This window comes from Eriocheir sinensis, chromosome 44, assembly GCF_024679095.1.
Source record: "Eriocheir sinensis breed Jianghai 21 chromosome 44, ASM2467909v1, whole genome shotgun sequence".
In the NCBI taxonomy this organism is placed as follows: domain Eukaryota; kingdom Metazoa; phylum Arthropoda; class Malacostraca; order Decapoda; family Varunidae; genus Eriocheir; species Eriocheir sinensis.
In genome coordinates this window covers 892,758-908,657 of record NC_066552.1, presented here as the reverse complement: position 1 = coordinate 908,657, position 15,900 = coordinate 892,758, and the positions used below count along the sequence as shown (strand labels likewise).

Below are 15,900 nucleotides of genomic sequence, written 5' to 3'. Positions count from 1 at the left end.
AATTTTGACAGCTAGAAACGAGGAACCAACAAGAAACCCCCAAGAAGAACAAGAAGAACATCAAAGAATCCCTTAAAACCAGACCTCAACCAAGCCTCAAGTGTACAAAGACCCTCCTGCCCCAGAGACATATCTTAACAACAAGGACAGTCACAAGCAACCTGGTAAATGGTCCAAGCAGCCCCCTAAAACACTGAAGAAGAAGGGAAAGGTGTTTTAAGTGTATTCTGAAGCACCTGAGTCATCATTCACCAGGTACTTTGAAAGGAAACATAAAGAAAGGAATTATTGAAGATGGTGTGATGAATGAAACCAAGTCTGCGGATGCTGAGGAAAATACTGAGAGATAGGAAATATTGTATAGGCCCAGGGATAAATAGGGCCAGAAAATGGAGGAAACCGAGGAAGCACATCACACCGAGACAACCCAACCCCAACCCGAACAGACACTTACCACAGCGAACACACGAAACAAGACCGACGCAGCCTCCAGTTCACCAAGTTCACGGTTAAGTGTTTTATCTGATACACCAATATTAGTGAAGAGAAAAAGAGGAAGACCGCGGAAATCAACAAGTGCAAACACACCTCCGTCAAAACATTTAGTGAGAGAAAATCCCCAACAGACCTCCTCCTTTTTGTCTGAGAGTACCGAGGACCTAGCCGAGGGGGACACAGACAGTGAAGTGAAGCCTAAGCGAAACAGGAGGTCTAAGGTCTTGCATGATGACTATGTGGCAGATTTCAACACGTCGGATGAGGAGGAAGGCGGTGAAGTGTTCCGACGGTTTTCAGGGAGGGGGAGAGGGCGCGGACGAGGGTTAAAGTACGAGTTTCCGGATGCGTTCGAGGACTTTTTCTCCAGCTATAATGAGTTCTTCGGTAAGCAGTCGCTGTCGGGTGACGAGAGCGCTGACCGAGACATTTTTAAGGACCTGGATGAGTGTGGGGATGGCGAACAGAGTCTCCCGAAAGAGGATATGCCCCAAGGCACACCAAGAGGGAAAACCGAAGGAAGTGATACACTGGAGGGAGTCTTAGGGCAGAACGGACAAACGCATGTACAAATTGTCAACTCTGGAGACACAACGATGATTGACGGCAAGGAAAATCTCATCTACAACATCATAACGACAACAGGAGAGAGAAAAACTGTCACCCCATTAGTCATTCCCAAGATAAACGACGATGTGGGTAGTGCAGCAAGGGACATAACACCCTCGTCCTCTGGCAAGACCGACAGTGGGGAGGACAAAGAGGCTGCTAAATCTATCCTTGGTGAAGAAAGTAACAGGTCATCTGGCTCATCGGGGGAGGTGCAAGATAAGCAACATATGGATAGGTAAGTACTTGAGTTGTCTTGTAAATGTGGTATGTGTTGTATATGAAATTTGTATGTAAGCTGATATAGCATTGATGAAACTAAATTTGTATGTAAGCTGATATAGGCATTGATGAAACTAAATTTGTATGGTCCCTATGTTTTCTGCTTTCCCTTTATTTACTTCTGTGTCCTAAACTTGTATTTTTCTGTTATTTTTTTACTTTCCATCTAAACACTTTTCCTTTTTTTACTCTTTCCCTCCTTTATATTTTTTCATGTCTCCTCTTTTGCCATATTTTCCTTTTCAGTTTATTTATTTCTTCCCTTTTTTCCTTCTTTCCTTCCTTTCATATAACTAGTCCACTTCAGCTTCAAACTCATGATCTAACACTAAATGGTCATTGCTCTCTAATGTTTGCAATCTGAACCTTATCATTGGTTTCCTATGTTTTTTCCTTGGCATGCATTCCGTACCATAAGAATTAACTGATTTTCTGCAGAGCTCTCTTCCATTGCAACTTCAAACTCATGATCTTTGCTTTCTAATACTACTCTCTAAACTTAATCATTGTCTTTCTATGTCTTTTTTTTCCTGGGGGTTCATCCTATACCATAAGAATCAACTGTTTTTCTGCAGAGCTCTCTTCCATTGCAACTTCAAACTCATGATTTTTGCTTTCTAATACTACTATCTAAACTTAATCATTGTCTTCCTGTGTCTTTTTTTCCTTGGCCTTCATCCTACAACATAAGGATCAACTGTTCTCTGCAGGGCTCTCCTTCAGCAAGTGGCGTCCCTGAAACACAAGTACTACCAGGCACTGCAGGAACTCAAGAAGAGGCCGCAGGTTGCCACGTTGGCCGACCTCGTCTACAGTGCTGCAAACTTCCTCACCCAAGACCAGCTCGTGTTCTTTGCGCTGCAGCTCAAGTCTGGCTGCCCCAACGTGCCTGGCATCAAGTAAGTTATACGTTGTCTGACTGGAGGTTTTGTTCACTTATTCATACTCACCATACCTTTGTACCCATGAGTAAAAAAATCTATACTCCATTAAAATTGTGGTGCAACATGAACATGACTATTGGTAAGAAAGTTAGTAGTTAAAAAAGTAGGTTATATTTTGTCTGATTAGTTTGTTTGCCAATATATACTCACCATACCTTTGTACCCATGAGTAAAAAAATCTATACCCCATTAAAATTAAGCTGTATCATATTAAAGACTATTAGTAAGAAAGAATGATACACGTTATTTCGACTGTTGTTTTTTTGCATTGGATAAAATTTCACAAGTAGTTTTCCAGATGCATATAATTACTAACTGGATGATGCATGTGAATTGGTGAACATAACTCATCCACTTTAAGATTATTTCCCACTAAGATGTTAAAACACCACTGGGGGATGTTGAACTAAAACGCACTTATGATTTTAATGAAAGGATAGTAATCTCAGAAATTTATTGATATATATGTAGCTACAGTTAAGTTGCACATACTTTTTTTTCTTTATAAAGCTACTAATGACCCTGCTTTAGCTAACAACCAAATGAGGTATATTATAACTGCCTAACTTTAGACTACCCGCATACCAATAAGCATCCTAATTCTATATCATATCAACAAGCTAAAATGGATAATGAGTATATATGCTTAACTTTTATGGAGGAACAGTGGAATGAAGTAACAAACCCTTCATACAACAGGTTATAAAAATACTAGGAATATTTTGTCTAAACCCAACAGATTTTTACAAGCCTCTGAACCCTTAGATGGCAGTGGAACTATATAAAGACAGCCCAAAATTCAGTCAGTTTTGTATGGAAGAAATATAACACTTACAGATTGCATTATAATCTATATATGGACGATAGTTACACCTCTTATGCGGCGTAACTATATTTATGCTATGGTCCTAATGTCGGCAGTGACTGTATATAGACCATTCATTTTGTGGGGAGCTACTCTTCAAATACTACCGCCGTCTGTGGGTTAAAGAGAAACAGTGGAATGAGGTAACAAACAGTACAAACAGGGTATAAAAATACACATAATATTGCGTCTAAACCCAACAACCTCTTACAAGCCTGACGACATAACACGTTTTCTTGGCCCTCAGGTTCAGTGTGCGAGAGAAGATGCTGGCCTTGGCGATATACCTGGAGAGTCCGACGCTGTACAAATGGCTCAGTGCGATCTTTCACCTGCCGAGCAAACTCATCCTGGAGCGCTGGTTGGAGGGGGTGGCCAGGACCGACCCTGAGGACGCGAAGAAGATCGTCTACAATGTATATACCCGACACATCTTCAAGGCATGAGTCGGGGGATTTGTTACGCTTTGAATTAAATTGATCTCTCTTTTGGCCACTCCTCTTAACTCTTTTGTGGGAGCAGTGATTGGTGGCAGGCTTTTTTTTTCTCATTGTTTTCTATTTTTTTTGCACTTGTGCGGTTTCCTTTGCCGTAAAAAAAAATATATATATAAAAAATAAAAATGAAGTAACATGTCAGTCTACAATATTCATACCCGACGTTCTTCAAGGCATGAGTCGAGGGTATATATCACTCTGTAAACTTAGGTCAAAGGATGTCAGGGGGGTAGGGGGCACAGGTACTTCATCTTAAGGGGTGGGTGCAATCGGGAAGCCCACACATTTTAACAAGTAAGAAAACACGGTATTTTTCCAACAATAAAAACATTAAAACTATCCAACAGTTGATTTGCATAACACCCCACGTCATAAACAGTTCAAGCAGATGTCTTGTGAGGGATTTGTTTTCTCTTGGTAACCTAGTGGGTCTCCTCTTCCTGAAGCTTCACATCCATCTCACTTGCCTCCAGAAACAAATACAAGCAATGGTAATGGGATATGTGTGGAGATGTCTTGTGAGGGATTTGTTTTCTCTTGGTAGCTTAGTGGGTCTCCTCTTCCTGAAGCTTCACATCCATCTCACTTGCCTCCAGAAATAAGTACAAACAATGGTAATGGGATATGTGTGGAGATGTCTTGTGAGGTATTTGTTTTCTCTTAGTAGCGGGTCAACGTTGCTAGATTGTCGCACTCAGCCGTTTATATTTCCCAACTTCCTACCCCAAAACTGTCTTCTGGGCCCAAATAACGAAACTCATTTATAGTTATCGTTAAAAGAGTTAGATCCTGATGTTTCTTGGCAATAGTTAGGCGTCAGAAACTGGTAAATACTATGCTCTGAGGTGGTGGGTCTCCTTGTCTTGAAGCTTCACATCCATCTCACTTGCCTCCCATAACAAATACAAACAAAGCTCATTCATATTCTGAGTTTCTGAAGCCAAATAGCCCATCAATTCCTTTCCAGCATCTTCATTTTCCTCCTTTATTCCTATCCGTTCAATGGCTATGTGATGTGTGTGGATGTCTAGCGAGGGTTTTCTTTTTCCTTTAGTAGTGGGTCTCCTCTTCCTGAAGCTTCACGTCCAGTTCGCTTGCCTCCCACAGCTTCTTGGCCATCCCTCGGTGCCGGGCCAGCTCGGAACATGCCTCCTCCTGTGAAGGGAAAGCTGATGTGAGTGTGTTAAGGTAACCTGTTGATATGTTGCGACTAGACAGACATGATTAGACAGGCAAACAGATACACAAACATAACTAGTGTAATGTGTATATTATAATGTACATGTGTATGTATGACTGTACGTGTGGCAACACCCGGTCGGTGTCGCACAACAGGATGTCTAACAACACGTCGTGCTTTTGGCCGTGGGAAGCTGTGATGAACTGACACTAGGATCAGCAAATGATGACTTTCATCAACAGTCATCAACCGGAACCCACACCCTTCCGGACGAACTACAAGCAAATAAAACGGGCGAACAACGCGGAGAAGAGAGAAGGCGGGTGGCAGGCGAGCGGTGCTCTGCCGCCCCGTGCCCTGCAGCGGTGTGGCTGTCTCTGATTTCGTGCGTCTCACTCACGTAAACTGTAAACCTTATGTAGTACAACTGTTAATATAGTTAAAATGCATTTGGTATTTGTATTAACCTGAGAGAGAGAACTAAAGTGAACTTATAACGGCTACCGCTCGGCCACACATCACTTAACTAAAAGGCTATTGTGTTGTCTCAACCACTTCAATCAACTGGAGAACGCAGGCAACGGTACACCGGATCTGACGTGAGACAGCAGTTTGCGCTTTAAAATTATTAAATATTAACACAACACAAACCACTTAAAGTTGGTAACAAGAAAGGGTAACACTAGATAGACAGACAGACATAAGACAGTTAGAGGCAAACAGACAATTAGACGGGCAAACAGGTACACAGGCATAATTAGATACAGACAGAGACATAATACAGAGGTAGACAGTTAGAGGAAGACAGATGTAACTGCACAGGAATATAGACATAATTACAGACACATTTAGACAGAAAAATAGACATAACTAGACAGGCAGACAACAAAATAAAACAGGCAGGCAGAGACACAATTAGACAGGAAGACAGACACAATAAGACAGGAAAACAGACACACAGGCAGAAAGAAAGACACTCTAAAACACTGGAACTCCTTTCACCTTGCAGTCGACGAAGTACTTCCCAGAGACGCCCTCCACTTCCTCAGCCACAGCAAGGTAGATGAGTGTCTGGGCTCCCAAGGCACAGTCCTGGAGAGGGAGTGTGTATCAGCGGAAGGCAGGGACATAGAGGTGCTTGGAAAAGGACACAGAGGAACAAGAGAGAGGACTTACTAACAAAACATATCTCCACTGCACTTTAAATTTCCCAGAGAAGTTTTTTTCTTTTTGATGCATTTATTTATGACACAAATTAAGGTGTTTAGCAAGTTTAGGGTATCTTTAAATACATGATAGCCAGAACCTTATGGTATGAATCAAGTAAGAATGACCTCACTTTGTTGTATAGAAAGTCTCATTAGTGAGGAAGCATATATGAATTTTTTGAGTCAAGACCAATAGTGTTTGTTTTCGTTTTGTCAGGTTATGTTAAGTTTAGGGTATCTTCATACACAGGATAGCCAGCACTTTATGGTATAAATCAACAAAGAATGACCTCACATTGTTGTATAGAAAGTCTCATTAGTAAAGAAGCATATATGAATTTTCCGAGTCAAGACCTATAATTAGCAAAGAAATATATAGGTCTTGACTCAGAAAATTCATTTATGCTTCCTTACTAATGAAACTTTCTATACAACAAAGTGAGGTCATTCTTTGTTGATTTATACCATAAGGTGCTGGCTATCATGTGTTTGAAGATACCCTAAACTTAACCTAACATAACTTAACAAAACCAAAAACAGTAATTCTAGGTTTTGACTCAGAAAATTCATATATGCTTCCTTACTAATGAAACTTTCTATACAACAAAGTGAGGTCATTCTTTGTTGATTTATACCATAAGGTGCTGGCTATCATGTGTTTGAAGATACCCTAAACTTAACCTAACATAACCTAACAAAACCCCAAACAGTAACTCTAGGTCTTGACTCAGAAAATTCATATATGCTTCCTTACTAATGAGACTTTCTATACAACAAAGTGAGGTCATTCTTTGTTGATTTATACCATAAGGTGTTGGCTATCATGTGTTTGAAGATACCCTAAACTTAACCTAACATAACCTAACAAAACCCCAAACAGTAACTCTAGGTCTTGACTCAGAAAATTCATATATGCTTCCTTACTAATGAGACTTTCTATACAACAAAGTGAGGTCATTCTTTGTTGATTTATACCATAAGGTGCTGGCTATCATGTGTTTGAAGATACACTAAACTTAACCTAACATAACCTAACAAAACCCCAAACAGTAACTCTAGGTCTTGACTCAGAAAATTCATATATGCTTCCTTACTAATGAGACTTTCTATACAACAAAGTGAGGTCATTCTTTGTTGATTTATACCATAAGGTGCTGGCTATCATGTGTTTGAAGATACCCTAAACTTAACCTAACATAACCTAACAAAATCCCAAACAGTAACTCTAGGTCTTGACTCAGAAAATTCATATATGCTTCCTTACTAATGAGACTTTCTATACAACAAAGTGAGGTCATTCTTTGTTGACTTATACCATAAAGTGCTGGCTATCATGTGTTTGAAGATATCCTAAACTTAACATAACAAAACCCCAAGCAGTAACTCTAGGTCATGACTCAGAAAATTCATATATGCTTCCTTACTAATGAGACTTTCTATACAACAAAGTGAGGTCATTCTTTGTTGATTTATACCATAAGGTGCTGGCTATCATGTGTTTGAAGATACCCTAAACTTAACCTATCATGACCTAACAAAACCCCAAACAGTAACTCAAGGTCTTGACTCAGAAAATGCATATATGCTTCCTTACCAATGAGACTTTCAGTACAACAAAGTGAGGTCATTCTTTGTTGATTTATACCATAAGGTGCTGGCTATCATGTGTTTGAAGATACCCTAAACTTAACCTAACAAAACCCCAAACAGTAACTCTAGGTCTTGACTCAGAAAATTCATATATGCTTCCTTACTAATGAGACTTTCAGTACAACAAAGTGAGGTCATTCTTTGTTGATTTATACCATAAGGTGTTGGCTATCATGTGTTTGAAGATACCCTAAACTTAACCTAACAAAACCCCAAACAGTAACTCTAGGTCTTGACTCAGAAAATTCATATATGCTTCCTTACTAATGAGACTTTCTATACAACAAAGTGAGGTCATTCTTTGTTGATTTATACCATAAGGTGCTGGCTATCATGTGTTTGAAGATACCCTAAACTTAACCTAACATAACCTAACAAAACCCCAAACAGTAACTCTAGGTCTTGACTCAGAAAATTCATTTATGCATCCTTACTAATGAGACTTTCTATACAACAAAGTGAGGTCATTCTTTGTTGATTTATACCATAAGGTGCTGGCTATCATGTGTTTGAAGATACCCTAAACTTAACCTAACATAACCTAACAAAACCCCAAACAGTAACTCTAGGTCTTGACTCAGAAAATTCATATATGCTTCCTTACTAATGAGACTTTCTATACAACAAAGTGAGGTCATTCTTTGTTGATTTATACCATAAGGTGCTGGCTATCATGTGTTTGAAGATACCCTAAACTTAACCTAACAAAACCCCAAACAGTAACTCTAGGTCTTGACTCAGAAAATTCATTTATGCTTCCTTACTAATGAAACTTTCTATACAACAAAGTGAGGTCATTCTTTGTTGATTTATACCATAAGGTGTTGGCTATCATGTGTTTGAAGATACCCTAAACTTAACCTAACAAAACCCCAAACAGTAACTCTAGGTCTTGACTCAGAAAATTCATATATGCTTCCTTACTAATGAGACTTTCTATACAACAAAGTGAGGTCATTCTTTGTTGATTTATACCATAAGGTGCTGGCTATCATGTGTTTGAAGATACCCTAAACTTAACATAACAAAACCCCAAACAGTAACTCTAGGTCTTGACTCAGAAAATTCATATATGCTTCCTTACTAATGAAACTTTCTATACAACAAAGTGAGGTCATTCTTTGTTGATTTATACCATAAGGTGCTGGCTATCATGTGTTTGAAGATACCCTAAACTTAACCTAACATAACCTAACAAAACCCCAAACAGTAACTCTAGGTCTTGACTCAGAAAATTCATATATGCTTCCTTACTAATGAGACTTTCTATACAACAAAGTGAGGTCATTCTTTGTTGATTTATACCATAAGGTGCTGGCTATCATGTGTTTGAAGATACCCTAAACTTAACCTAACATAACCTAACAAAACCCCAAACAGTAACTCTAGGTCTTGACTCAGAAAATTCATATATGCTTCCTTACTAATGAAACTTTCTATACAACAAAGTGAGGTCATTCTTTGTTGATTTATACCATAAGGTGCTGGCTATCATGTGTTTGGAGATACCCTAAACTTACCCTAACAAAACCCCAAGCAGTAACTCTAGGTCTTGACTCAGAAAATTCATATATGCTTCCTTACCAATGAGACTTTCTAGACAACAAAGTGAGTTCATTCTTTGTTGATTTATACCATAAAGTGCTGGCTATCATGTGTCTGAGGATACCTAAACTTAACCTAACATAACAAAACCCCAAACAGTAACTCTAGGTCTTGACTCAGAAAATTCATATATGCTTCCTTACTAATGAGACTTTCTATACAACAAAGTGAGGTCATTCTTTGTTGATTTATACCATAAGGTGCTGGCTATCATGTGTTTGAAGATACCCTAAACTTAACCTAACATAACCTAACAAAACCCCAAACAGTAACTCTAGGTCTTGACTCAGAAAATTCATTTATGCTTCCTTACTAATGAGACTTTCTATACAACAAAGTGAGGTCATTCTTTGTTGATTTATACCATAAGGTGCTGGCTATCATGTGTTTGAAGATACACTAAACTTAACCTAACATAACCTAACAAAACCCCAAACAGTAACTCTAGGTCTTGACTCAGAAAATTCATATATGCTTCCTTACTAATGAGACTTTCTATACAACAAAGTGAGGTCATTCTTTGTTGATTTATACCATAAGGTGCTGGCTATCATGTGTTTGAAGATACCCTAAACTTAACCTAACATAACCTAACAAAACCCCAAACAGTAACTCTAGGTCTTGACTCAGAAAATTCATTTATGCTTCCTTACTAATGAAACTTTCTATACAACAAAGTGAGGTCATTCTTTGTTGATTTATACCATAAGGTGCTGGCTATCATGTGTTTGAAGATACCCTAAACTTAACCTAACATAACCTAACAAAACCCCAAACAGTAACTCTAGGTCTTGACTCAGAAAATTCATTTATGCTTCCTTACTAATGACTGTCTATACAACAAAGTGAGGTCATTCTTTGTTGATTTATACCATAAGGTGCTGGCTATCATGTGTTTGAAGATATCCTAAACTTAACCTAACATAACCTAACAAAACCCCAAACAGTAACTCTAGGTCTTGACTCAGAAAATTCATATATGCTTCCTTACTAATGAGACTTTCTATACAACAAAGTGAGGTCATTCTTTGTTGATTTATACCATAAGGTGCTGGCTATCATGTGTTTGAAGATACCCTAAACTTAACCTAACATAACCTAACAAAATCCCAAACAGTAACTCTAGGTCTTGACTCAGAAAATTCATATTTGCTTCCTTACTAATGAAACTTTCTGTACAACAAAGTGAGGTCATTCTTTGTTGATTTATACCATAAGGTGCTGGTTATCATGTGTTTGAAGATACCCTAAACTTAACCAAACAAAACCCTAAACATTAACTCTAGGTCTTGACTCAAAAAATTCATATATGCTTCCTTACTAATGAGACTTTCTATACAACAAAGTGAGGTCATTCTTTGTTGATTTATACCATAAAGTGCTGGCTATCATGTGTTTGAAGATACCCTAAACTTAACCTAACAAAACCCCAAACAGTAACTCTAGGTCTTGACTCAGAAAATTCATTTATGCTTCCTTACTAATGAAACTTTCTATACAACAAAGTGAGGTCATTCTTTGTTGATTTATACCATAAGGTGCTGGCTATCATGTGTTTGAAGATACCCTAAACTTAACCTAACAAAACCCCAAACAGTAACTCTAGGTCTTGACTCAGAAAATTCATACATGCTTCCTTACTAATGAAACTTTCTGTACAACAAAGTGAGGTCATTCTTTGTTGATTTATACCATAGGGTGTTGGCTATCATGTGTTTGAAGATACCCTAAACTTAACCTAACATAGCCTAACAAAACCCCAAACAGTAGCTCTAGGTCTTGACTCAGAAAATTCATATATGCTTCCTTACTAATGAGACTTTCTATACAACAAAGTGAGGTCATTCTTTGTTGATTTATACCATAAGGTGCTGGCTATCATGTGTTTGAAGATACCCTAAACTTAACCTAACATAACCTAACAAAACCCCAAACAGTAACTCTAGGTCTTGACTCAGAAAATTCATTTATGCTTCCTTACTAATGAAACTTTCTATACAACAAAGTGAGATCATTCTTTGTTGATTTATACCATAAGGTGCTGGCTATCATGTGTTTGAAGATACCGTAAACTTAACCTAACAAAACCCCAAGCAGTAACTCTAGGTCTTGACTCAGAGAATTCATATATGCTTCCTTACTAATGAGACTTTCTATACAACAAAGTGAGTTCATTCTTTGTTGATTTATACCATAAGGTGCTGGCTATCATGTGTTTGAAGATACCCTAAACTTAACCTAACATAACCTAAGAAAACCCCAAACAGTAGCTCTAGGTCTTGACTCAGAAAATTCATTTATGCTTCCTTACTAATGAGACTTTCTATACAACAAAGTGAGGTCATTCTTTGTTGATTTATACCATAAGGTGCTGGCTATCATGTGTTTGAAGATACCCTAAACTTAACCTAACATGACCTAACAAAACCCCAAACAGTAACTCTAGGTCTCGATTCAGAAAATGCATATATGCTTCCTTACTAATGAGACTTTCAGTACAACAAAGTGAGGTCATTCTTTGTTGATTTATACCATAAGGTGTTGGCTATCATGTGTTTGAAGATACCCTAAGTTTAACCTAACATAACCGAACAAAACCCCAAACAGTAACTCTAGGTCTTGACTCAGAAAATTCATATATACTTCCTTACTAATAAGACTTTCTGTACAACAAAGTGAGGTCATTCTTTGTTGATTTATACCATAAGGTGTTGGCTATCTTGTGTTTGAAGATACCCTAAACTTAACCTAACATAATCTAACAAAACCCCAAACAGTAACTCTTGGTCTTGACTCAGAAAATTCATATATGGTTCCTTACTAATGAGACTTTCTATACAACAAAGTGAGGTTATTCTTTGTTGATTTATACCATAAGGTGCTGGCTATCCTGTATTTGAAGATACCCTAAACTTAACCTAACAAAACAGTAACTCTAGGTCTTGACTCAGAAAATTCATCTATGCTTCCTTACTGATTAGACTTTCTATACAACAAAACCAGGTTATTCTCTGTTGATTTATATTTTCCCACCCTTTGCAACCCTAGGCAGAGACATGAAGGAGGTGTTTAACAGAGACACAGAGGACAGTTACCTTGCCCATCAGCTTGAACAAGATATGAGCCACGTATGTTGTGAAGCTCCGTGCCTTGAGGTTGATTTCCGTGGCCACAGCGCCGGGGTGGAGGGAGTTGGCTGTGACATCTGCAAGAGGGATAAAAAATGAGGGAGTGTATTCCTTACCCGTCAACCAGCGGACATGGAGATTGTACATATTTCCCACCATTTTAATTGCTGTTGCCGTTGCTGTTGATGAGGTTTCAGGCCCAAATCCACCGCCCTAGCAGTGCTCCACAGGTCCGCCAACATTATAACAGCATCGAAAGTTGTCCTCAATCCTCATGTTTGTAAAGTCATAGGATTTAGTGAATGAGTGAGTCTTCAGTGCTTTCTTGAAGATTGCCAGACTGCCACTGTTCTTAACATCCCCGGGTAACTCATTATAGAACCACAGGGTACTCTTCTCAAATGCTCTGAAACCCAATTCCAGGTTGACTCCGGGCTCATAGAGTCTATACTGTTCTGCACTGTGTCTGAGTGGCATGGCAGTGTCCAAATGAAAATCCTGTAGTAAATTCCTCATATATCCAGGTTTGCCAAGTCGCATTGCTTGATAAGTCAAGACATATTTTGTAGACTATTCGTGCCTTAATGGGTAGCCAATTAATGCAATTGTTACCAGTGCAAGGCCAGTAGCGTATGGTAATTTTTGCTGTGGATTACATAGAGAGATAAAGGGAAAAGGAAGAGAAAGCAAGGCAATGATGAACAGATCGAGGAGGAGGACAAGGTAGAAGGGAGGGAAAGGAAGAGTAAGAAGAGGAGGAAGGAAGGAAGAACAAGAAAGAAAATGAACTAGAAAAAATATTATATAACTAACTGAAAAACAAGAAAAAAAAGAAAAGAAAAAAAGGAGGACAGAAGAAAGAAAATGAAGTTTGGAGGTTGCTGTTAGAACTCGTCACATCAGATAAAGATAAATTAACGTGAAGTGAAGGCAGTTCGACAACTCACTGGTTCCTTTGAGCTTTTCGGTGAGTTCCAGCGTAAAGAGAATCTGGCACAGCTTGCTCTGGTTGTACGACGATAGCCTGTGGTAGGACATCTTCTCAAAGTTCAGGTCCTCCGGGTCTAACTTGGAGTTGAACTTGTGCATTATCGAGGAGACGTTGATGATCCTGCTGGGCGCACTCTTCTTCAACAGTCCTGAAAGTATGGAGACCTCAGTGAGACCAGGAACTCTAAGGTCTGTTAACTTAACCCCTTGACTGTGGATTTCCTACAAGAAGACATCACCAAGCTACAGGAGTGGAACAAAAAGTGGCTGCTACAATTCAATGAAGAAAAATGTACAGTCCTGCACCTTGGGAGGGGATATCCAGCACACCAATACCACATAGGAAACACTCCACTATCCACCACAGAGGCAGAGAATGACCTTGGAGTATATGTTACCAGGCTACCAGTGAAGGCAAAATCCGTGCCAATCGCAGTGGATGGGTTAAGGAGGTCAAGGGGTTTCAGGTGACGTTCCATTTACCGAGAAGCAGGTTGGTGAGGAGGAAGTGTCCGTAGTAGTTGGTGGCCATGGTGATCTCCAGGCCGTCCTTGGTGGTTGCCCGCGAGTAATTGCCAGCAATGCCTGCGTTGTTCACCTGTTAAGAAGTTTATCTTATTATTATCATTACTTTATATACAGCAAAGGAGGAAGCTCAAGGGCAACAAAAAACAAAAATCAGAATAAATCACAGAAAACAGAAAGCCCACAGTGGCAACAGTGTCACCACAGCTCACCAGGACATGCAAATACTCTTCCGACTTGAGGACTCCTTGAGCAAAGTTCCGGACCGAGCCAAGGTCTGACGTGTCCAGCAGCCGCACCTCCACACTGCTGTTCCCGGAGGCCTTGACAATCTCATCTGTTGGAGTATTGATTACTCAGCTGATTTAAGGACAGACAAAATGAACTGGAAATGCTGAAATCGAACTCAGTGTTCAAGTTGTAAATCTAAATTCAGGAACACAGACAAAGAACAAAACTGTTCTGAAGAACAAAACAGAACAATACCAGCTTGCCTTAGGTAACACATGCTGAGGTTGTAATGACCAGCACATGCTCACCTGCCACCTTCCCAGCCTTTTCCAGGTTCCTGCAGGCCATGATGACCCGTGCCCCGCGCTGAGCAAAGTCCAGAGCCGCTGCCTTCCCTATGCCTGGTGCAGAGAGGGATGTGTTAACACTTGCCAGTCACTGCCGTAGTACACAGCCACTGTGCACCACCAAATGGGTTGCAAATATGTATCAAAATTCATTAAATATAACATTAAATTAAAACTAACCCAAAATCAAGGGGGCTTGCCCCCCTTTTACCCATGCAACTACTATGGGGGGACTTTGCCCTCCTCTTACCCATCCAACTATTGTGGGGGGTTTGCCCCCATAAACTCAAGTCCATTATAACGAATGAAAAAAATTATTGCAGCTAGGCAAGTAATTCATGACCAACAGTACTGAGAGTCAATGCTGAGCACAGTATGATCTATAAGAAATACTTAGACTGTGTAGCGCAATGACGTGTGGGGGCGTAGTAAAGAGGAAAATTCTGGCGTTTCAACTGGAGTAGCGGTGGACAGAGGAGCCCTGCTGCTGGCCGCCTCACCTGCCGAGGCGCCCGTCACGATGACCGTCCTGCCGTCCAGGCGCCGGGAGGAGGAGCAGCGGCCGCCCACCCCGCGGTACACCAGGCGCACCACGCCCACCACCACGGCCACGCCCACCACCACGCCCACCCACAGCATCATGACAACGGCAGTAGCAGTAGAAGTAGTGGCTGCCTTGCCCTCAGCAGTAGTAGTAGTGGCAGTAGTTCTGGGCCCTAGCTGTAGTGGTGGTGGTGGTGGTAGTAGCCGCAGGAGCAGTGGTGGCAGTCCCAGGAGCAGCGGGAGGCAGTAGGTCGGATATCCTGTCGGGGCGGCTTCCTCCTGTCTGCTCCTGGCTGTTGGCGGATCACGTGTTGGGGCTGAGTATGCTGTTGCCACCCCGAGACAAGCCTCTTATCCGCGAAGACATGACATTTTTTGTGATCGGCGCGCCATACGACGTGACCCTTCTTCTTCTTCTTCTTTTGACCTGTAACGCTTTGTATCGCTTCTTAGGTCCTCCTCCTCTCGTTCCTCCCCGAACAACATCAAAAAGGAAAACAAAAAATACGGCTTGCTCTTGCTCTTGCTGTACAGGTGACCCGTTGGAGAGTCAGACCTTCGTATCGGCACACCCTGTAAATAATAAAACAACACAAGCAGCATTCATTACAAATCTTCCAACTCCCTATTTCTTGCACACCACATCTTTTCCAGAAAACTCTTCATGGCTTCTATAATTCTATCATTTGCTTCATCACTCAGTCCCAGCAGCAGCAGCATCCATTCCCTCTCTGTTCTTGCAATCCTCCCATTCACATCCCAGCCCATCTCACTCAGTGCCACCCTCATCATCTCCGTCCT

General features: G+C 40.3%; 2 protein-coding genes and 2 long non-coding RNA genes across 19 annotated transcripts; 2 read left to right on the top strand and 2 right to left on the bottom strand.

Annotated features, from left to right (window-relative positions):
* The first annotated feature begins 13 nt into the window (after nt 1-13).
* Nucleotides 14-4,270, top strand: LOC126980247 (uncharacterized). The gene is made up of 3 exons (XM_050829927.1): nt 14-1,342; nt 2,097-2,285; nt 3,443-4,270. The coding sequence occupies exons 1-3, from the start codon at nt 390-392 to the stop codon at nt 3,639-3,641; spliced, it is 1,341 nt and encodes a 446-aa protein (XP_050685884.1). The 5' UTR covers nt 14-389; the 3' UTR covers nt 3,642-4,270.
* On the bottom strand, nt 4,199-15,560 carry LOC126980248 (retinol dehydrogenase 13-like). Its single transcript, XM_050829928.1, has 8 exons — nt 15,057-15,560; nt 14,518-14,610; nt 14,191-14,315; nt 13,937-14,051; nt 13,411-13,602; nt 12,431-12,540; nt 5,875-5,964; nt 4,199-4,847 (listed from the first exon to the last, which is right to left on the bottom strand). Exons 1-8 carry the CDS (start codon nt 15,196-15,198, stop codon nt 4,743-4,745), a joined length of 972 nt encoding a protein of 323 aa, XP_050685885.1. The 5' UTR covers nt 15,199-15,560; the 3' UTR covers nt 4,199-4,742.
* Nucleotides 6,462-8,376, bottom strand: LOC126980251 (uncharacterized). The gene is made up of 4 exons (XR_007733013.1): nt 8,262-8,376; nt 7,772-7,931; nt 7,102-7,611; nt 6,462-6,591 (listed from the first exon to the last, which is right to left on the bottom strand). It is a non-coding gene; the product is annotated as an uncharacterized LOC126980251 (long non-coding RNA).
* On the top strand, nt 6,602-12,418 carry LOC126980250 (uncharacterized). Of its 16 annotated transcripts, none has more exons than XR_007733000.1 (7): nt 6,602-7,061; nt 7,892-8,129; nt 8,460-9,119; nt 9,444-9,613; nt 9,784-10,123; nt 11,112-11,281; nt 12,275-12,418. It is a non-coding gene; the product is annotated as an uncharacterized LOC126980250 (long non-coding RNA). The 16 variants fall into 16 exon arrangements; XR_007733009.1 differs by lacking the exon at nt 12,275-12,418 and having other exon boundaries at nt 8,460-8,551; nt 8,872-9,119; nt 11,112-11,405; XR_007733005.1 differs by lacking the exon at nt 12,275-12,418 and having other exon boundaries at nt 8,460-8,551; nt 8,712-9,119; nt 11,112-11,405.
* Nucleotides 15,561-15,900: the final 340 nt, after the last annotated feature.

What these genes read in the sequence shown, in the direction of transcription:
- LOC126980248 (XM_050829928.1), bottom strand. Translation starts at nt 15,198, where the DNA reads ATGATGCTGTGGGTGGGCGTGGTGGTGGGCGTGGCCGTGGTGGTGGGC. An exon ending in CGTGACGGGCGCCTCGGCAG is followed by an intron (nt 14,611 to 15,056) that starts GTGAGGCGGCCA and finishes TCTCTGCACCAG; the next exon opens with GCATAGGGAAGGCAGCGGCT. An exon ending in CCTCACCAACCTGCTTCTCG is followed by an intron (nt 13,603 to 13,936) that starts GTAAATGGAACG and finishes CCATACTTTCAG; the next exon opens with GACTGTTGAAGAAGAGTGCG.
- LOC126980247 (XM_050829927.1), top strand. Translation starts at nt 390, where the DNA reads ATGGAGGAAACCGAGGAAGCACATCACACCGAGACAACCCAACCCCAA. An exon ending in GATAAGCAACATATGGATAG is followed by an intron (nt 1,343 to 2,096) that starts GTAAGTACTTGA and finishes TGTTCTCTGCAG; the next exon opens with GGCTCTCCTTCAGCAAGTGG. An exon ending in CCCAACGTGCCTGGCATCAA is followed by an intron (nt 2,286 to 3,442) that starts GTAAGTTATACG and finishes CTTGGCCCTCAG; the next exon opens with GTTCAGTGTGCGAGAGAAGA.